At 39.5% G+C, this 23373-nt stretch overlaps 1 protein-coding gene across 1 annotated transcript in view; it reads left to right on the top strand.

Moving 5' to 3' along the window:
* Positions 1-23373, top strand: part of RELN (reelin) — a 296993-nt gene that overhangs the window by 101247 nt on the left and 172373 nt on the right. Inside the window, exon 4 of the mRNA XM_062020283.1 lies at positions 21860-21930. Within this exon, the coding sequence (XP_061876267.1) occupies positions 21860-21930 (71 nt within the window). The remainder of the gene's footprint in view (positions 1-21859; positions 21931-23373) is intronic.

The raw sequence follows: 23373 nt of genomic DNA on the forward strand, positions 1-23373 counted from the left end.
TTCATATGAGAAGACTATATCTGTATTTTAAGGCTTTACTTTGATAAATTTTACAGTTGAGTCTGGTCTCTACAAACTGAATTCCTGATGCTTTGCCTGAATCTAATGCTTGCAATATATGAGATTAGTTTATGCTGCCATCTTTCTTTTGGAACGTTTCCTTTTTGTATTGAATAACCTTTGCCAAAGTTGGATAACTGGGTCAGACTCAGGATTTTTTATGTGGAAAAGTCTGGGCTGCAGCCATCTCAGATTTAATGTACATAACACTGGTGGTTTGTCACAAGGAATTTTGAGGGCATTATACTGACCTCAATCCCTTCACACAACCACCACAACGAATTAAAGAGCAGAAGTAGAATGAAGCTGTTAGTATGTAGAGGGCTGTCAGAGGTTGTTGAAATAAAAAGCAAGTGTAAGACTTACAATGAGTTGCATAATCTTTGGTCTCCTAGCAAGTGATACACAATTATGGATAGATGAAAATAAAGTTTGGCATTGAAGTTCATATATGTAAAGTATAATTACACTTTCATTGTAAAAATGTAGTTAAAACAATGTAAGATCAAGTGGTTTCTTTTCAAATCAAAAGTTAAAATGAGAGATATAATTCTAGATGGGATGGTTAGAAGTAACCATTTACTGTGTTTCCTATTGGCAATTTGTTGGGTTTATTTTGAGAAATACAAAACTATGTGGGAACAGAAAAAAAAAAATCTGAGAAATAAAAAATAGGAGTGAGCTTCTGAGGAGACAGTGAAGCCCATGAGGGTGCAGATTTAGTCAGGCCTTGGAAGAGTTTGTGCAGATAGAGAGTACCTTGACTACAGAAATTTTTGAAAAAGTAGAAACTATCAAGTACAACTTCATCATTCTTCCAGAGCTGTTTCATTTACTTCTACTGTCAAGTCTATGCCTGTGGCAATCCTCAAATCTCCATTATCAAACTGTCATATTAGGAGATATCTCGGCACTGGAAATCACCGATTAGTTGAGAAGAGGGGTAGAGGTGGAGCAGTCAAAACAGTTTGGGGAATTCCAAACCAAGGCTCAATACCAATCCCATGATAATAATTCATGCAATTTTATTTCCCTTTTTAAAGTAATCTCTGGTAACAAGGGTAAAAAGTGATTATGAAAAGGATTTATCATAATGTGTACAGAATGGGAACAGTGTCCATCTCCTGTAGTCAGTCTCAGCCCTCAGGCTTCTCACTGTGATTTTTAACAGTCTCCTTTCTGTTAATAGACTTATAAAAGAATAAAACAGCCACCCTGAATGCAATGGCATACAAATTGTCAGAATGCTGGCTGGGCTAAGTATCCTAAAAGAGAGTATCCTGGGCTTCAAGCCAGCATGGTTGGGTACATGGCCCATTAACCAAATTTCTTAGGCTTACAATCTTGCTCTTTTGAGCACAATTACTTTTTCTCTAACTGTATCCTCTATAGCCATTAGCAGATGCAGCAAGGAGGGAGAGATATTTGTACACAACTTTATGTGAGGAGCTTCCCTTTTGGAGTCATATATCAGGACTATGCAACAGTTTCTGGGGATCATTACATACGTGACACCACTTGTGACCTACACAACAGGGTCATAATCCAGCTTTTTTACAGTTGCTACCTCATGCGTTTTATGGTATATGAAACTAGATCTCTAAAGAACTAAAAAACCTAGAACCATTAAGTGTATTTGGATGTTACACAGGCTGGTACTGCATGAGTAGCGTGCCTCACTAAACATCATGTGAGCAGTGGTTTACACATGTGACATGAGACACTCTCATCAGAGAAGGTACTGATAACCCAAAAGCGAGTGAGCTCTCAGGACATGTGTCTTCCTACGTAGTTGAAGAGCTGCAGTAACACTACTAGTTGGGTTACTTGCCTAGGCAGTTGAGTCAGTAACTCATAGCAGTTGGATAACAGAAATGCAGGTGCTGGAAGCCATTTCTCGTGCTGGTTCTTTGCACTGTGCATATTGCTGAGGACAACATAGCTGCAACACTTTCTTCAAAATTTGCCTATTATTTTAATCTTTAAGAAGCTCTAATCTAAACTCTGTTAATCTGCAGTCCCATGTATATGGTGTGTTTTGATAAAATTTCTTGGTCAGATGTTTTACATTTTTGCCAGAAATGGCAGGTATTTATAACTTGCTGCACAAGTGGTTTAGCATAATTTAGAGTGAATTAATGGCTTGTTATTTATCGCCTAATGCTCTACAGGAGTGATTTATAAAGCCATGCTCTGCACTGCTTGTTACTTTGTATTCTCTGTGTTAGACGTATCATCAATATCATTAAATGAATTCACAGTGACATTGCTCTGGAAGTATGGTTTTTGATACAAAGGTAACGGAACATAAATCAAGAATTATGTTTAATTCATAAGAGGCACCAATCTCTCATTTAGGTGTAAGCTGGGCTAGAAGGTGTCAAAAATATACTTTACAATACCTCTTCTGATTGCATTTCAGCCCCTCTCTGTATGACCTTATGTTCTGTGTGAGAATAATATATAGCAATGCAGTGCAGTCTGTCAAGTGAATAACATTTGTGGTTTTATTTATTGGGGTGCAAATGGTATCATTATTTTTACCACAAGCCAAAAAAGAATACATTTACATGGATATACTTTAAAATGATTCTTAAGGGAATCTATAAATGTAAAGATAGGACTTGCTTGTCCTGTGCTATAAATACTGTGGTTGTTATTTAAATTATAATATAAAATCTAATACTTTCTATTATTTCTTACTGTTACTTTTACTTCTGTCCTTGCTGAAAGATAAACAAACCTTCATTTCCATCTTTCTTATTTCTTGAAATTCCTCTTGAATTAGTCTATTGCAATCAAGAGCATCAAAAAGCTTGCCTTATCAAGTATCTGTTTACTTTTAATAAATTTTATGTAAATATTTCAATACCCTTTCAGCTTTTGTAAAAAAAATATTCTTACAAAGGCTAAACATAGGATCAGCACTGATTTGAAAATGTGCTTTTACCTCAATATTATTCCAAGTGTATGTGAACTTTTGACAGTATCATTCACATATAATGGTAATTTTGAAGGAAAAAGATTTAACTCTTCATGCTGATGATGCAGTTTATTAGAAGTGTTAACTGTGCCAGATCTATCAATGACTTTGGAGCTATCATTTGCTGGAAGTTTGTTCATTGCCTAGCTACAAGAAATGAAACATCTTCTCTTTAACATTTCTTGGAGTTACCAAAAATGTCATCACATATTTTAAATGTATGACTGAAAGGAGTAATATTCATGGGAGAACACTGATGTTTACACCTAAATACAAACTAGAAAAAAACCCCTTATACTTCATGAAAATGAAGGAATCATTTCTGTTTGCCATTTTAAACTTTCGTTCTCGTTGGAACCAAAGTGCTGCAAAGCAAAGAGAGTATCACTGGGCAAGGAGAGGAATCAGACTTCTGGCTCCTTATGTCTCAGCTCTTATAACCTGTCCTGTGTGAATCCAAGTTGGGAATAAGCATGGATCAATGTACAAAAATGTTGTATCTAGCTACAGGAATAGGAATAATGGTATAAGTTGGAACACAAAGATCTACTTAAACACAAGGAGAAACTTCTTTCCTCTGGGGTTGAGGGAGCACTGACACAGGCTACCCAGGGAGGGTGTGGAGTCTCCTTCTCTGGAGGTTTCCAAACCCATCAGGATGCATTCCTGTGTGACCTGATTGAGGGGAACCTACTTTAGCAGAGGATTGGACTGCATGAGCTCTAGAGGTCCTTTCCAATCCCTGCCATTCTCTGATTCTATGATCCCCTGTATTCCTCACCACAGCTTGCTGCACTGCTGTCTGCTCTTGGTTTGCAATGATGGAGGCAGGGCATGTCCCACAGAAGCCCCATAGAGGATAAGGCTGTGCTGACCACACAATGTGAACAGTAATTCTCATCCCTGTGGCCCACTGGCAAATGGCAAGTGGAAGCATGGTGTCAGTAGGAAATCTAGGAAAGTGTTTCTACTTTTTGGTTTCTAGATGGCTTTTATTTTTAAAATTATCACAAAGTATATCTCACATTGTATTTAATGATACAAAAATTTAAAGAAAAAATCATCTAAGTCAGGCTCTTATTGTTTCATTTGATTACAAATTCAGAACATCTGAATTTCTGTCTGAGATGGAAAGGAAGCATGTTTCCGTGTCCTTACACCTCGCCAAATGAGATTTCAGTTCTCTGTAGACTTCTGACTAAAAAGCTAGGGCCACAAAGAATCAAAAGCTAAATCTTTAGTAAAAGAAAATCACAGAATCACATAATCTTAAGGGTTAAAAGGGACCTTGAAAGATCATCTAGTCCAACACTCCTGCCAGAGCAGGACCACCTAGAGTAGGTCACACAGGAACTCGTCCACGTGGGTTTTGAATGTCTCCAGAGAAAAAGACTCAATAACCCATCTGGGCAGCCTGTTCCCGTGTTCCCTCACCCTCACAGTGAAGAAGTTTTTCCTTATATTTCTTTGGAACTTCTTATGTTCCACTGTGTACCCATTGTCACTTGTCCTATCACTGGATATCTTTGAGAAGAGCCTGGCTCCATCGTCCTGACACCCATCCTTTAAGTATTTGTAAACATTAATGAGGCCACCCCTCAGCCTCCTCTTCTCCAAGCTGAAGAGCATCAGCTCCCTCAGCCTTTCATCATGAGGGAGATGCTCCACTCCATCATCTTTGTGGCTCTGCACTGACTCTCTCCAGCAGTTCCTTGTCCTCCTAGAAATAAGAAGCCCAGAGCTGGACACAATATTCCAAATGCAGTCTCACGAGGGCAGAGTAGAGGGGGAGGAGAACCTCTCTCGATCTACTGCCTACGGCCCTTCTAATACACCCCAGGATGCCATTGGCCTTCTTGGCCACGAGGCCACATTGCTGGCTCATGCTCATCCTGCTGCCCACCATGACCCCCAAGTCCCTTTCCCCTACACTACTCACTAGGAGTTCATCCCCCAACCTGTACTGGTACACGGGGTTATTCTTTCCCAGATACAAGACTCTACACGTGCCCTTATTGAAAATGCCCAACTCTTCAGCCTATCCAGGTCTTACTGAATGGCAGCACAGCCTTCTTGTGTGTCAGCTATGCTCCTGAGTTTAGGATCATCAACAAATTTGCTGAAAATGCCCTCTGTTCCCTCATCAAGCTCATTAATGAATATATTGACCAGTACTGGTCCCAGCACTGACCCCTGACGGACTCCACTAGACACAGGCCTCCAACTAGACACTGCCCCATTTAATCACAACTCTCTGCCTTTTTCCCTTCAACCAGTTAACAATCCACCTCACTACCTGATCATCCAGCCCACACTTTCTCAGTTTTGCTCTGACTCTTCACTAAGATTAGAAGAACATTTCTGTTAAAATGAGGGGAAAGATCAATTTAAGTAAAGGATGCAATTTTTTACATAAAACTGGAAGAGGATTATTATTATTATTATTATTATTATTATTATTATTATTATTATTTTCACTTTAAAAAATGTTGAAAGGGAACTTTTTGACTTAATAGTATCTTTTTAACCTCATTTTTTGAATTCAAAATTCTACTCAATTTGCAAACAAGATTTATACACTCTTATAAAACAAAAAGCATTTATCTGTGAAATGCAGAAATTCCCATTACTATTTTGCTGATCCCAAATCTTCCAGAAGTGTTTTATTCTGAACATCACATTGGCTCCTCCTCCCTCCTGCAATGGCAGTTTGTTGACCACCTGACTTCTGCAGCCTTTCTGCCCACTGTTGTGCTGTGTGACACTAAGGATGTGAAGAATAAATGCTGGGAAGGTGTTTGAACCCTGAGATATCCCTTGGACTCATAGGAAGTTATGGCCGATAGATTTCCAGATCTTCCTTACAGCACCTTGGGCATCCCTCCCACCTCTTTTGGCATCCAACACACAAACTGCATCAAACCAGTTTGGGACATCTCCTCAGTTTGTCAAAGAAAACACATACCTTTTTAGTTGTGGCATCCTGAGGCACAACATAATGGTGCTCAGTAAAAAGCTGTCAGTTACCTACTTACTGATGCTAATGTGTTCAAGACCACAGAACTCCTTTAGGATCAGAGGTTAACAGTGCAATAACTAACTGCAAGCTTATTTCACCTTCTAGTACTTCTGAAATAAGTGACTAGGGTAATTTTTCTTCATTATGTTGTGTGTCCTTTGATTAGGAAGGTTATGTTTTAAAATGGGTAACTGCTGTGCATGGTGACATAGTACAGATCCATTTCCTGGGCAATTGTCCAGTTTTCAGACAGTCACTAAGTAATATTAAAATTTTCTGTCACCAGCATTAGAAGGTGCCTGTGCCAGTTAAAACCAGGAAGAGAAAAGAGAGAAATTTGATTTGATTTAATCTAAGATATATTACTGGGGTGATAATGCTGTCCATCCATTCCTCTTTCTCCCTACACTAATTATTTTTGAACTTGTAGGTCCATTACAATGAAAGTTGGTGGCAGCTTAAGTGTCTTCAATACATTATCTTGGGTGTTTGAATACGGAGTGTCATGCTGGAGGAAACATTGGGAAGGATTATTGTAGACAAAAGGATCACAGGGAGAAAAATTTGGGGCAGCTCATGTTTGGCAAGGACCTCCGACTGGCCACACTTTTTCAATCTCTTCTTCATCCAGGAGGAGCTTGAGTTGAGTTGAGAGACCAAGAGAAAGATGATATTGATGTGGCTGCAAGTGATAACCTTTCTGTGCCTTAGAAATCACTGCTCCTTACTTTGGGTGGGGAATGATGTGTACACTCCCACTGCATGGAGTTGAACAGGAAAATGTGTTAAGTTAATCCACTACCACATAAACAGCTTGCAAAATCACAAAGTATCATGGTTCAGCATATCTGACATTGAGAATGCAGCCATGGGTTTCTAACCTCAGAAATGCAAGGTTTTAAACAGTTTGGGTTTTGGTGGTTTTTTTGGGGTTTTTTAGAGTAATCCTAAAAATAAAAGTTTCAGAAGTGTTAATTTACATAAATGTCTGTCTAAGCATGAATAGTATTTAAATTGACTATAAGGGGTATAGGTGCTGTTCTTTTAAAATATAATTCAACAGGACCAATATTTATGCTCCAGGAAATAAACTTTAGCAAATGAAAAACAAATGCTTTCTGAAATTTAATGTATTTTGATGTGCATAATGAAGCATATGCAGTAGTCTGGAGAAAAATAAAGGGACAATTTCAAAAAACACATCCAAATTCTTTACAGTGTTCTTATTGGTAAACTCTTAGAAAGACCAGATATCAGTGTAGAAAATATTGAAGAATAATTTTCCACAACACTACTAACAGCTGCAAAATTAAGGTCTGAAAATTGTTGTAGCAAGCAGAGATGAACCAAATATGCTGCACCACTGCAGGCTGGGATTGACCTACTGGAGAGCAGCTTTCCAGAGAGAGACCTGGGAGTCCTTACTGATAATAAACTGAACATGAGCCAGCAATGTGCCCTCGTGGGCAAGAAGGCCAATGGCATCCTGGGATGCATCAAGAAGAGTGTGGTCAGCAGGTCAAGGGAGGTTCTGCTCTCCCTCTACTCTGCCCTGATGAGGCCTCATCTGGAGTCCTGTGTCCAGTTCTGGGCTCCTCAGCTCAAGAGGGACAGAGAACTTCTGGAGAGAGTCCAGCACAGAGCCACCAAGATGATCAGGGGACTGGCACTTCTTTCATATGAGGAAAGGCTGCGGGAACTGGGGCTGTTTAGTCTGGAGAAGACTAAGTGGAGACCTCATTAATATTTATAGATATCTAAATGATGGGTGTCAGGAGGTCGAGACATCCCTTTTTTTGACAGTATCTAGCAACAGGACAAGGGGTAATGGGATGAAGCTGGAACACAAAAAGTTCCACTTAAAAATAAGATAAAACTATTTTACTGTGAGGATGACGGAGCCCTGGCACAGGCTGCCCAGAGGGGAGGATGTGGAGTCTCCTTCTCTGGAGGTCTTCAAAATCAGCCTCAACAAGTTCCTGTGTGACCTGATCTACGTGGACCTGTTTTGGCAGGTGAGCTGGACTAGATGATGTCTAAGATTCCCTTCCAACCCCTACCACTCTATGAAAAGGTTTCTGAATAGAAACTTGGATAAGAGTCATGTTCTGGTTGACCAAATGTATCTAAAAATATTTGTGATATTATCTATTTCCCTTAGTTTAGGAATTCTGATAATTTTACATTCCATTTCATACAGAGTCAATAAATAACATAGGCAGAACAAAGTTTAGGTGCAATGTATCTTGAAAAATAGAAATAAATTTGTCATTTGAAATTCTGAAGGCAGTTGATGCAAATGAACACATGTCCACTGAGCTGTCATAAGAGATAAACCCTGGACTTCAGTTTAAATGCATGAGATTGGTCTCAGGTCAACCAAATTAAAAAAAAAAAAAAAGTATCAATGTCATATAGAGAATCCAAACTTATTATGAGCTGAATGAGGGATCCTCAGAAATGGATACACCTGAAAGCTAAAAGGCTTAGATCACCAGCTGTATTTTAAAACATTTAAATTGTTGTTTGTGATATATTGTTTTTCACAGTCTTACTAACAGAATAACATAGCAGAGTTAATCTTTGCCAATGAATGTTTCCTTAGCTTGTGCCAAACAAGTGGTACTGCATAGTTAGTGCTGCTATTTTTACAGCATTGTTTTTAGATGCTCTTCTCAGATATGTCTTATTTTCTTCTAAATTGATAATTGTGTCTCTGTCATCTGTATGCCTTTACCAGTTGAGAGTTTACTGCTATTCCTTCCATCTGTCTGATGGATCTTTCTTCAAGTCTTTTGACTTACAGCCACATCCATCCTACCCACAGGGACGAGGTACCTTCTAGCTTGCATATTATCATTATAGTTTTTCAACATTTCAGCCATTCTCTGTGCAGGCATCGGGTTTTGGTTTTTTCTTTTTCCCCAGAGATCAGTGACTGTCTGATGACCATTCAAAACGGGAAACTGCTGTTTAAAACAATAAATACTTGTGGTACTTTAATGTGATTTTCCATCAACTCTCTTATGTTATGAATCCATCTATAATGGCGATGCTTGGTCAACTGGTCAGTTTTACTTAGACTGATTGGGAAGATTTACAACATGGATAGGGATGTCACTGCTTCCCATTGCCAGGGCACTCTGCCTGGAGCCAATACTTTGATAACTTGCCAAAGGGAGTGCTCAGAGGACCAAGGCTTTTGAAAACCTGTCTAATTTACTCTGATACACTCCTGAATTTATTATGAGCAGCTCCTGGGAAGTATCTCTTCCCTAATGATACAGTGGCTTGTACTAAATGCAGCAGTGGACCTACTACTCAAAGTTCCTTAATTGAAGAGGAGAGATTCCAAAGAACAAAACACACATTTCTGGTTGTTTATTTGTTCCAGTCTTTAAAAGAAAGAAATATTTAATACTTTGAAACTCTGAAAACCCCATTAGAATATCAGTTTTGAGAAGGGGTCCTCTTTTATCATAAAGTGTTAGCTCAAGTTTGCTGTTTTATTAATCAACCATGAACTTCTTAGTGATACAAATTATAGATTAATTTCTCTAATTTCCAGCGCCACTCTGTTGTATACAGCACCAGATGTGCAAGTCTCTGATGAATCCCTTCATCTGGAATACGTGGCAATTGGGATTCAAGACATGGGAATTTGAGCTCCCAAGCAATATTTCATGTAACAGAGCAACAATTATTTGTGTGTTTTTGAAAAGTTCACCTTATTGCCAACATTACTAAACTGAGTTCCCAATATATTTATTTTGGTTGGAAACTGTCATTAGCAAATAATGAATAGTTGAAGTCTGATTGCATTTCACCCAATATTGCCATTTTTTATTCACCTGGGGCATAGGGAATCAAGTATTGGGACTGTACTAAAGAGTCTCAAAACATCAGCAGTATATTTTCCTACGAAGATTCATTCTAGTGTTGTGCTCCTTCTGCCAATGATTTCTGAAGACAAATGTGTGCTTAGAGGAAAAATGAGTCAGTAACAAAGAACCAAGACCAATCATATATCCTGGAAATATTTATGTTATTGCTTAGATTCTCTGTTACTTTGGTTTCTTTCAAGGCTGTGGTTATAAATCTCATTGTTAACATTTTACTGTAAGAGAAGAGGTTTTAACCTTTTATGTCTTTTTTTTTTTTAATAATAGACTCAAAAACATCATTAGGAACACAGTATCAAAAGGAGATATGGCAGTGTAGCTTAGTGAGTAATTCATTTCTGAGTAAGATAAATCATTAATTGTTTCCCACAGAGAAACATGGGTTCAAACTCATTATTGTTGGAACAATATATTATATGTGAGGCTGCTGCTCAAGTGAGTTGTAAATTGGGAGTATTTATGCCTGTGTCAAGTGACTGACTAATTCAAGTTGAAGTTCACACGGTAGCTTTTGTTTAATGCAATCTTGATAACCCTAGCAGTATTTTACTATGCAAAAACATTCACAAATACCAGAACTGTGAACCTAGACTTGCTGTTGGGCAGTGTGGCAAAAGACATAGCAGGGATGTAAGTGTTTGATTAGTGTAGCTGATCCTACATTGAGCAGCAAGTTGATCTGGAGACGTCCTGAAATCCCTTCCAACCTGGATTTTCTTACAAGCTTACAATTCTCTCTGGGGTGTGAAGATATCTCTGTGGGCAGGCCATGGTTTCCTGAGTGGAGGAAAGAAAATTGTGCCCATAGCTCAGAAGCAGCTGAAGTCACCCACTTTAGAGCCAGCAGCAGAGGAGAAAGTTGGGTCCTCACCATAGCTGCCAGCTCACAGGGACAGAGCTCCCATGCACACTAGAAGTAGGGGCCATCACCAAGGCCATTGCTGACACCATGTATGGGGAGCGCAAGGGCTTTGCTGAGCCCTAACAACTGCTGAAAGCTGCTTGGAAAGCAGAGCTGGAGGACAGGATGTGTTGTGGAAGGACATGGGGACAGATTGTTCTCTTTAAATCTGTTTTTGTTTGATTTCTCTGGCTGAGATGGGAGCATTTGGATAAGATTTAGATAATTCAGATCTCTAAGTTTCTCTTAATCCAAATCTTAAGATATTACTCAAATGGGCATCCCTGAAACAAACATTTTTGTTAAAGAAATACTCAACTATGCCATGAGCATCAGAATCCATGAAGCCTGGTTTTCTTTCTCTTTTGTCAGTAAGTGCCTATAGAGGCCACACCACAATACTCCCACATGCCCTTACACCACATCTTAGCCTTACTTGCAATACCTCCAGGGTCCTTGAATAACCTCTTACCCTTCCCAGTACATCCAGCTCCTGCTACTGCTGCTGGGCCTCTTCACCATAGTCTTTCAAGTTTATGCCATGTACCTGATGCCATTACACCTGTTTCTTTTGGCTGGAGTTCTATGATACTTAACAAATCTGTCCTTTTTTTCAGTGGTTGATGGAATTAATTATTTTCCTAAGGCAATATTTCACCTGCCTGTTTCAATTTGTAGGCTGGTCTTCAGGGATGTATGTTTCCTTCCAACAGAGAAATCTGTCTGAAAATTAAAAACCATGCAGGTGAAATAACTGTCTGTTGAATGATTAGTGATCCTGCATTTTTTTTCGAGAGCTTCACCATATTCCCAGCAAGCAGGAGACAAATGAGAATAAGGAGAGAATAATAGTTCTTCAATAACAACTGTAGTAGTTTCTTCCTTATTTTTCTTTTAATCGGTGTGTGAAAGGTTAGCAAACTTTGTTTGATTGCCAGTCTACAAACATTAGAATAGTGGGAAGAGCACAAAGAAACATTAGTAAAAGAGTGTAATATTCAGTATTCAGTGAAGCCTTAGGAAGGAAAACCTGCCTCATGTGCTCTGGGGTGAAGCCTGTGGACATTTTGATTTTTGCTGGAACGTTTTATCCTTCCCTTGTAAGCTGATTTGCACATTGTGTATGCACCAGTTGCATCTCTGTAATTAATATGGAAATGAGTGTATTTTAAGGAATAGGGTTAATTTGGCTATTTGAGGATTTCTTTGTGTGGGTTTTAAAGCAAATACAGAGGATGAGGTTCCAGATTCTCAAATGGTTCAGCTCATCCGTAGCTGCTGGCAACATCCTTCAGGAGCAGTGGGCAGCAAGTTAGAGCAGGCTGCTCAGACCTTAACTGGGAAATAGAGAGTAATACAGCTGGCATGAGAGCAGTGAACCGAAAAGACAGTCCTAAGATCATTTCTTTTTCCATTATTTAGGTTCTTTTAAAATCAAGGTTATTTTCATCATAGGATCTCATTTGCTCTTTCAGATTTTATCATCTTAGAATAATGCTGAATATGTTATTTCTCACCAGCTTTCATGTAAAAAATGTATCCCACCAGAAAACCTCAGAGCATCAACTACCCACAAATCCTTGATTCTCTAGAATCATGCAAAAACCTTGGCAGTTCTGCTGGATATTCTGAGATACACAGCCATAAACAGAGAGAATCGATATCACAGGTATTTACATAAAGCATTGAACATAATGAACTAGTTAATTCTTTTGTGCTATGGTAAGCAATTCTCAAAATAAGTGTTGATTAATCTGGTTAGAAGCAAGCCTTGCTTTCATTTCTTTGCTTTTACCTGACATGCAAAACCTTTAGAATCATAGGTCTGCAGGATCATAGAATCATAGAATGGTAGGGTTGGAAGGGACCTTTAGAGATCATCTAGTCCAACCCCCCTGCAGAAGCAGGGTCACCTAGATCAGGTCACATAGGAACATGTCCAGGCAGGTCTTCAAGACTTCCAAGGAAGGAGACTCCACAACCTCCCTGGGCAGCCTGTTCCAAGATAATACATATTGGAAGGGATGTCAGGAGGTCTCCAGTCCAACGTTCTACTCAAAGCAGGGTTAGACCAGGTTGCCCGGGGTCTTAATCCAGTGGGTCTTTAAATATAGTGGAGATGGAGAGCAATTGCACAACTTTCCTTGGCTGGCTGCTGTCAGGTCCCCCAAAGTCATCTCTTCTTATGGCTGACTGAGCCTTGGTCCCTCAGTCTCTCTTGGTGGCCTCTGCTGAGCTCACCCTAGTTGGTCAGCACTGTCAGACTTAGTACATGTTAAGAAAAGGATCATACTCATTGTAGAAGCATATAGGAAAAAACGATGTGCTGTGAGACTACTTAATAATTCTGTGTTCCTTTAGAGTCATCAAGTACTTTAAAATCTACAGTAACTGTAACATTTCTTCTTGTGATACTGGAAAAGACAAAGATATTTTTGTTCTTGAAGGATAATTTAGGTGATTGAATGATATTTTGGTTAAATATAGGCTTTAGAAGGCTACACAAACAAAATTTTGAGAAAACTATTTTTTAATAATAAAACAATGTAATATATTCATTAGCTTGAGGCTGAATATAGATTCTAAATAGTTATAAATACTCAATGCATTAAAAACCTAAAATCTGTACAACTGATGTTTTAGTAGCTAATAGAGTAGGTTGCAAAACCTAAGACAAGGACAGCACTGAAAAAGGTAGAAAACAGGGACCTAGTTGTTGACTCTGTCAATGGAGGAACAATGGATGCTTGTTCTATTATTTGTATGAGCTGACTGCTTGGCAGATGCCACTGCAATAACCCTATATTTGAAATGAAGAAAAAATAGAATTTACTTTCCTTTATAATCACACAATACAAAATACTAATGAAAATGTTGGATTTCTTGTACCTAAGGAGAAAGTCCTAATCTGCTTTTGGTCAGCAAGAAGCTCTAATCATTCCAGTCACATAAAACTAGATAGAATTTAAAAACTCATATTTTTATTGCCTGAGATACAAAGGAAAGGAGGATGAAAATACTGAGATACAGTTTAGAATGATAATTCTCAGTTTTCTCCTCTTTCATAATGCATATATACTGTTTTGTCATATCCCTCTTTTGTACTCACATCTAAATAAACAAATAAATACCAAATATAATTTTGGTGTTTTTTTAGGACTACAAAGGAAAGTTCTAAATTGTAAAGTGTAGGGGCTGGAGCTGCCTGTGCACCCTTCTGATTCCCATGCTCTAACATTGGATCCATTCTCTGTAATACAGACTGTAATTATATCTTCATCTCATCTATTTTTTCTACTTGAAGATATTTGCCTTACTCAAATCTTGGTTAAAGAAAATCTTTAAATGTGTACTTAAATCAATCCCTAAGCAGACCAGCACATGTACACACTAAGTGTACACAGCCTAGCACAGGATTCTATGCTAAAACATAAAGAATTAAATAAATTTCATTTGGGACTGATGTTACCATTTAGCTGGTGTGTTTCTCCCCTTATATTTACCCCAAATAATCATATTGTCTCTCAAGCTAAAACTTTTTTTTAAATGTCAAAGAGGAACAACAAAACACAGCTTAATTCTTACAATTGTCTTGTAAGTGTGTGCTGGACTGCCATTTGCAGTCAAAAATATACACCTCAGGTCAACACACAGGAGTGCGCATGGACCACTGCACACTAAAAGAGGCTGAAATATGTTTAAGGTTGTAGGTTTTAAAAATGAATGTTTTGCATTTGTACTGAATGAGAGAAAAGTTCTTCAATATCAGCTGGATGCAACAGTGAAAGAGTTGCAATTAGCTTTTCAGAGCGCATAGATGGTGCGTGGGAGGGAGAAGCAGCCCACATCTGCACATAGTGTGTTTTATCACAACCCAGTGAGAGTTGCTGCCAGCCATATCAATGCTTTGATACATGTTCCGTTGATGGCAGTGTGGTCTCAGGTGAAGGTTGTTGACTGGGGACACATGGTCTCCCCTTCTATGTACAGAAATATGTGGCTTTAAATGTTTTTTTAATACCAAAAACATTTCCAAAAGGAGACTTTGATTTCTTTCCTTGGTGTGTGTTGGCTCATGCTGAGAAAGCTTTTTGACGTTTGTTCTATATTTTCAGTCTCTTAGACTTTATTACTTTCAAAAATTGTTTTGAACAAAATTTTAGCAAAGATGATCACTGCACCCTTAGGCTGACTTTTGAATCCCTTTCCCTACATGTAGTCCCCAGAGAGAAATCCAGAGACAAGAGAGAAGGCTTGTTCCTCCCGCATTTATTCTGTGTGAAAGCAAAGGAGTCTTAACTCACCTATTGTCATGAGCATAGTTTATGAATGTGAATCACAAACTTCAGCTGAGGACAGCTTCCTCAAAAGAAGTGAATTCTCTTGCCCTCTAACAACCAACATAGTCACCATTTTAATCCTTTCTCTCTGAAGACTTTTCACCTCTGAACAAGGCTTTTAGAGTGAGTGTGCCAATTCCAGTCTCTTGAACAAATGTCTACACAAGTAGACATTGGAATACCTGCCAGATTTCCCTGAGAGTTTCAGTTGAGTATGGTCAAGACAGATCATTGGGTTTTTTTATAACATCTCAGGGAAGAAGCCACTGGGGACAGGGAGGGAAAGGCAGAGTCAATAATATGTCTTTCAGAAAACACCAATGTCATTCCTTTTACTTTAATTAGACTGTGCTTGCATGTCAAGCGAAAACTGGAAAAAATGACTTGGAGGCATTTAACCAGTAGCTGAAAGCCTTCTACCCAAGTACACTCTGGATCAGTAGCCACGTGTGTATGTTCCCTGCTGGCCCAAATATCAGCACTATCCCCCACTAAGGTTAAATATGCTGGTCTTGTCTCCTCTTGAAGAAATTGTCACTGAAGGTTTCAGCCATGGTAGGAGACATGAGCTAAAACACACATTACCCCAGCCTCACAGTAACTGCTCATTAAATCAGCTTTGAAGGGCACTGCAAGAAAATGTTTCACACTGCTGCCAAGAAAGGCTGGACACAGCTACCCTGGGTACTTAATCTTCAAAAGACCTATGCTCCGTCTTACTTTTGGACTTATTTTATTTTGAGATCTCTTAATTAGGCAGTACTGGGAGAACATTTTTTTTTTTAAAGACAAGAGCTGAAACAAGACAACCCTACAAGCAGAGATGGCTGTGCAAATTGAACAATGCACTAAAAATCAACCAGTTTATTTGCATAAAAACTGCAAAGGTTTTCCCTGGCGGGGAGGGAGTACAGCTTGTCAGTGCAGTCAGTGCATCAATCACACCTGATTTGGAGGAGACAGCACTGTAGAGTTTGGGAAGTCTCAGCATCCTGTAGTCCAGCCACTTGATTTCCCTAGGTCTGGCATTGTGGATGTCACCCTGAGTTTCCTCAAGTAGAATCAGCCATGAACCATTGTGTACGGACACGTGATGCAGCTGCTAGCTGTGGGCACAGGGTCAAACTCTACTAGTGCAGGTAAAACAATAACCTTGTTTACCTTGGTCCTCTTGAAAATGTTCTAGGGGGTGTCATGAGATAGAGTATTTTACTGTAGGAAACCTTAGACTGTTCCCAGATCCCTCTCAAATGAGTTTGTCCCAGCGCCTTCCATCACCAGGGACTGGCAAAGATGCCAAGTACCCAGGTAAAGGCAGAGCAAACTTCAGGCGTGCCAACCCCAGAGCATGACCAGATGGTGACAACCTCAGGGGAAGGCCTGGGACAGGTACTCTGCTCCTGGAAACAGCTCAGCATCCTGCAGCTAATCAACAGAAGGCTGAAGGGACAACTCTCTATATGCAGGTTTGTGAATGTATGGATTTCTTTCTCCCAAACCACCCCAAATAATTTGTTATCACACAGGGGACAAACTGGTATTACTTATGCTATGTTCAGAGGAGTTGACAATACTACACTTGAATAAAGTAGTTTTAAGCTTGTTGGCACTTGAGCAGGGTGGCACCTCAAGTCCTATTTCACAGGTGATGTGGACTATATATAGTTCAAGTAGAGAATCAACAAGTCATATTTCTTTTTCTACTTTTCAGTGACAGACAATCTAAAGTTCTTTAGTGGCACTAGATTTCAACTTGAATAGTTGTGGTTTAGGAATGAAATTTCTTTACAGAATTGCTGTAATTGAAGCATGAGTTTAGTAATGCCTTGAACTGACAGTGAGCCTTGACACCTGATATAGTCTTCTCATCTTCAGATATCTTTCTTCCTCTGTCAGCAGTTTATCTCCTCTTGCTACTTTTAAAAACACATTTTCCTCTCTCTCTTGCATAGCCCTAAGCAGACAAATGCATCTAAGCTAATGGAAATGTGCAGTTAATATAAAGAGGAACCTTATTACCTCTAAGTTGTTTTTCTTTCGAAGCTCTCGCTTACTGTGTCAAGATGTTCCTGTTCCCTCTCATTTTTCTTTTCATTCTCACCCCTTTGGAAAGATTCACTCCTAGTGAGGAATTACATCTGGAGACACATGGAACATACATCTTGCCTTTTGACTTACTGACAGGTTAGATTTGATTAGTCACCTGCCCTTTAGCTGGAAATAAATAGCACACAATGACAGAGTGGGACTATAGACTATAACACCAATCAGTAGTAAGTACCCTTCATCTAAGCAATATTTAACTACACTGAAGACAGCATAGGAGCTTTTGAAAAGCAGCACAAAAATCAATTACTGGATATATATGTCAAGAAAACAAAAATCTATAATTAATAGTTGAATAATTGTCTTAAGTCTTTTCCAGGCACTGCCAGTATTATTTTTACTGTAATTACTATAAATATTAGGTAGTTCTTAGATTTGAATGTGAGTATGGGGATGGATATGTTAACATATTTTTAAAAGGGAAAAATACAGATTCATAATCCTGTTCCATTAATCTCACCTGTCAGGTAAGAACACCACTGGCAAAGTTCAATACATAAAAAGTACATTTTGCAGTTCTTTCTGAAAGTAGCTTAGTTCATGCATAATTGCTCTGCATTATTGTCATTTGCTCCATGAATAAAGCATAAATACAGAGAAAAACAAGTAGATAATGGTGGTAAGCTGACAGTAGCAATACCCTTAATAATTCTCTAAAGCTACACCGGCTGGTGCAGAATTCATGCATATGCCCATTGCAAAACTAATGCTAATGTGAGCATGTGCTGTAGGAAGCAGTGCCCTTATGCATGGCACTGTTGTCCCCAGGGTGCAGATCACTCCTGCTATGGAGTAACAATAATTGGCTCCTAGTCTGCATTATCAAGCAAGGGATGATAGACACAGAAAGATGTAGATCATTCAACGAGCTGCTGGCTCTCTCCCCAAACTCCCTTTTTCTCACACGCATGCAGAGATCCAGTAAACACTACACAGTTCGGTATTATTGGTATTATTTGGTATTTGTTTGTATTCATGCACATACTCAAGCTCCTCTCCTCATGTGGTCTGTGTTTCGAGAGTTTGCTTCTATCTGCCTCATAAAGTAATTTTGTGGTTGCCATCACTGTTGCTTACATCCTGAGCTGTATCCTGGGCTCTTGCATAAACAGCATCTCTGAGGTCCCAGAGTGTAAATTTTCTTTCTCACTGTCTACACAGAGCCCCCTCTTCTACCCTGCCAGCCTGGGGGAGGGATAGAAACCTACAGAATGCCTTCTGTGCCTTAGGTTCGGCATTTTCTTCTATGCGCCCAGGAGCACAGCGAGACGGGTTTTTGATCAAAACATGGAATTCCCACAATGAAACATATTTACAAATCATGTCCATTGGAACTGTGTTGGACCAAAGTTGGCTGTGGGATGTTGTCGTGGTTTAGGCCCATCAGGGAACAAAGACCACGATTAGCCTCGAATACCGAAGAGGCTGAGAATTGCTCAAGGGCAGGGAGGGCTTAATTGCCGCTTAAGGTTCAGGACAAAACAGATGAGGCTACTCGGTTTGGGGAAGAAAACAGAAAATAATTTAATGCAACATCAACTAAAACATACCCCCCAAAAAAAACCCCCAAAACATAACCAAAACGAAACAACACAGAGTAATACATCAATGGAAAGTCCAACCAGCCTTTTTAAGAACACCTTCCCGCCACACCTCCCCTCTTCCCGGGTGCAGAGCCCTGATCCCGGTGTTTTTACCTTGCCCCCCCCCCGAACGGTTCGGGGGGGCAGGCAGTGGGGGTTTCAGTTAGTCTGTTCCCAATAGCTTCTGCCGTCTGTCCCTCCTCAGGACGGGTGAACTCCACACCAGTCCTCCCTGCAAGTCCATGGGGTACCTCACACACACGGCAGCCCTGCACGGGCTGCTTCGACGTGCACCCATTCCAAAGGCTGCAGCTCCTCTCTGCCTCTCGTGTGGGGCTGCTCTGTGGCACACAGGCTCTCCAACACGGCCTGGGCCATGGCCGTCTCCCCACACAGTCCCTCGCCCGTCCGGGCTCACTCACATGGAGCTGCTGGTGGCTCTCAGTCCTGCCACAGATCTCCACAGGTTGCAGGGGCACAGCTTGTATTCTCGCCACGGCTTGCAGAAGGGTCTCCGGTCTACTGCTCCTCCTTCCTTCCTCCTCTGGCTGAAGGGTCCGCGTGGTCGCCTCCATCTTGTATCCCTCTTACACCTCCTGCCTCGCATTTCAAATTCCCATCCCCTAAATAGTGCTGGCAGAGGCGCCAGATTGGCCCAGCTGGGCCGAAGGTCGGTGTGAACCCATGAGCCGGGGTAGAGTCCGCAAACTCTTTACCAGGTCTTCACTGCAACCCGCTCCCCCTGTTACTAAGCCAAAAGCTGCTCCTTGCTAAACCAGAACAGATGTCCTGCCATTTCAGCTGCTAGAAGAGGTCACTTTACCTGGTGCTTTTGAAGAAGCCTGGGCGCGTGTCTGGTTTTGGAAGTTGATTGGTCCCATTCTGACTTGTGTGTCCACATATGACTGTGTGGAAATTTGCATCCTAAACCTATGTAGGGATTATGATTTCACCACAACAAAACTTTAAGAACTACTTTAGTTCATGCTTTTAAATGAGACTTAAAGTCTCAGCTCTCTTGCCGTTTAAGTTTAGGGATAATATATTTGCTTTTATTTTACTCTCTACTGGTCACTGGTCATAAGAGCAGATAAAGACAAAATGAAGAACAGTTACATGATGTTTTACTGTATTTAACAATCCTAAAATAGTCTCCATGATACATATGGTAAGGACTACAACCAAAACTTCACGTTGATAATGTGATCCTAGGACCATGGTCAAAATACTGTCACTACAGGGTAAGGCAAGGCTCCTTTACACATTTACACATGCCTGTGAAAGTTCAAGTAGATGGGAAAAACAACACAGCTCTCCTTCCACAAGCAGAGGAAGGAAGTGACCTAAAAGCCCTAGGAGCATCAGGTGGACACAGTTCTGCATTTCTGGACACATGTTAGTGTAAAGAGAGCTTTTCTAAATGAGTAGGAAACAAATCAGATCATTTGCTCCTGCTTTGACAGTTTGCAGGTGGATTTTACCTTGAAGATCCACTGTACATGAAAAATTTTATATTAGATGTTTTAATTTTGTTGTTCTTACTTGTCAATGTTACTGGACTAGTAGTCAAGAAAAAATGATGTATTTCGACTCTCCTTTCAAACTATTCCTTTATGGTCCTTCCTCACATTTTCATAACCATGTGAGGCACGATCCATTAGAGAGGGCACACAGCTGGCTGAAAAACCACTCATAAGTAGCTTTCAGGGTCTTACTGTTGAACTGAGAGACTGTTTCAAGGAGTTCATATGGAACTATCTAGCAGCCAATGATGTTAATTATTTTTGTTACTGCCTTGGAGGATGGATAAAGAACACTTATGAAGAGTATGTATGAGTCTAGACAGATACTGGAAGAACTTTGGCTGCAAGAAATCAGACTTCAAAAGCAACACTGGCAAATCCTGAAAGGTTTTGAAATCTCCAAGATAAACTGAAGTTATGAAGTACTGCATTTAGAAAAGAAGGAAGAAATGAGCAATTGGAAATAAAGAATAACTAGCACTGTTGGCATGACAGCTCTAGGAGAAAAACAAATCAAATTGCATTGTATTTCCAGGTGATTATGAGAAAACAAAATGACAAATCTTTCTCCATGGTACATTAGCTGATCTGTTATCTTTGGGTCATTAATTGGAAATAATTATTTCTTAGACACAATTGAGGAGACCTTAGGTACAGAAACTCTATTTGCAGCACTAAGTATATCACTTTCTCAAAGATGCAGCCAGATTGAGACCAGAAGAGACCAAGAAGACGGTAGTTCACAAAGTGAATAGTTAGAGGACAGACAGTGTGAAGGTATTGGGATACTTAACTCAGGGGGCGGGGGGAAGAGAAAGAATGATGGTGATTAAAAAAAGGAGAAGGTAATCCACTTTATCTCATCTGAACAATGAAAAAACTAAAAGAAAGATCAATGAAGTGTACCAAGAAATGTTGTAGGGTCTCTTTGTTTTTGGAGATGTTTGACAGAAGCCTGGGGCAGAGAGTTTACTTATCTCTCCTATTATTTCCAGAGAGGATTTCTGGATACCCATTTCTATCTGTAGCATATAGCAATATTGCTTTTTGTTATTTCCTATTGGATTGTGTACTGTTACTTTGACAAGACAGCAGCTCTACAACCATTTCTTCTGCTCTGTATTGAGACAGGTATGATCTCCCAGACAGAGTGATGTGCTTAGCTTTGTGATACACTTACTTTTACTCATGTTCTTCATTGGATCCCTATGCCAGTGTTTTTTATTACCAACCTAGCCATTTTAGTTCAGAAAATTTTCTTTTGCTATGCACAGAAACAATCCCCACAAATGATCCTATGAATTTAAAAGAATGCAGAAAGAAGAACATAGGAAGAAAGCAGAATGGAACTTCTGATTTGATTAGTCATGCATATAGATATACATATACATATATAAACAGGTATACTACGTTATTTATTGTTGTCTCTTTCATGTCCACAGGGCTACAGCTACTCATAGAGGCCAAGTTATATTCAAGGATGCCTTAGCACAACAGCTGTGTGAACAAGGAGGTAAGAGCCACCATTATATTAAAAATATCTCACAAATGTGATTTTCCACTGTACTTACATGTCAGTGTTGCTCATCGTGAAAGTTATTTCATAGAAAGCTCAGGATCAGGATCTTATCTATATTCTTAAAACTGATACTTTCTTTGGCTTTATACTTCTCATTAGTTATCTGGGAAACTTCTATGTCCTTTTTGGTAGATGCTGGGCAATGTACAAAAATGAAAATAAATCCTACTGCATTATACTTACCTGGAATCAGCAGGTAACAGCAAACATTTGGTTTTTGTCAAAATCACACGCTGCATTTTAACTCTCAGTGTATGGACGATCAGCAGGAAATGCAATATGCCTGCAGCAAAAGCTTTGTTTACCATCCACCTCACATATATCTTTGTGAAGAACCTGCCTTCACAGTTTGTCCTTAACCGAATTTTTGCCCATCACCTACAACATTTGATGATTTTTATAGCTAAACAAAATGTTTGACTTGCACAGACTTTAAAATCTTAATTGTTTGTACAGGTTATCATATATATCCTTTTAATGAATAACCGACAAAGAAATGTCCCGTTGTCAGCTGTTGTCTACAAACAGTACACTGCTTTGAACCTGCTGCATTAAAGCAGTGGGAAGTAGAGAAGGTATCCATAAGGCACAGGAGAGAAAGGAACTTCTGTGCTGATACAGTTTTCTACACAAATTTTCAGTGATATTTCCATGTGAAAGAGACAGTGAAGCGTTGGCCAACCATTCTAAAAGAAATATTTTAAAAGTAGAAATGTGTTGTCATATTAAGAAACAAGAAAAAATCCAAAAAAATCATGTTTTCATGGGGCATTAGGGTTTGGAGTCCTATGAGTTTGGAAATATCCATGCAATGGCTTTTGCAGTAAGAAGCTGTTGAACATTATGTCAGGAGCCCATAATGAGTTATTCATGTACCTCCATGATAATTAGGGAAAAGCATTTCAATTCTCAATTTCAGTATTTGAGTTTTCAGTACTTTAATGAGAAGTAGGAAGGAAGATTCAAAGCAGTGATGGAAGACATTAGCTAACAAGCTAGCAAGATAGTTATATTTTAAATGAATTAGAAAAATGTAACAGAGGTGCTGGCAATCAGAAGGGGGTGTTGTAATGATCTGGGTGGAAAGTGGTTGGGCTGGTATTTTTACTGTGTGGAAGGAAAGACATCTGGAGGAATTTCCAAAATGAATTTGGTGTTCAGAAAAGGAGATAAATTGGACCTCCATAATGTAAGTGTGGAAGAGTAGTGTGTCAGTGACTAGTATAAGAGGATTTGGGAACTGAAGTGTTGGCAGAATCACCATTTCGGATGTGCTGAGGAGGTTCAGGATATCTCACACAAACTACTCTCTGAGCAGGCACAAGTCAATAGGGGAAAAAATCAATATGCAGAACCATCAGCATAAAAAGATGAAAA

Source organism: Colius striatus, chromosome 1, assembly GCF_028858725.1.
Source record: "Colius striatus isolate bColStr4 chromosome 1, bColStr4.1.hap1, whole genome shotgun sequence".
NCBI lineage: Eukaryota > Metazoa > Chordata > Aves > Coliiformes > Coliidae > Colius > Colius striatus.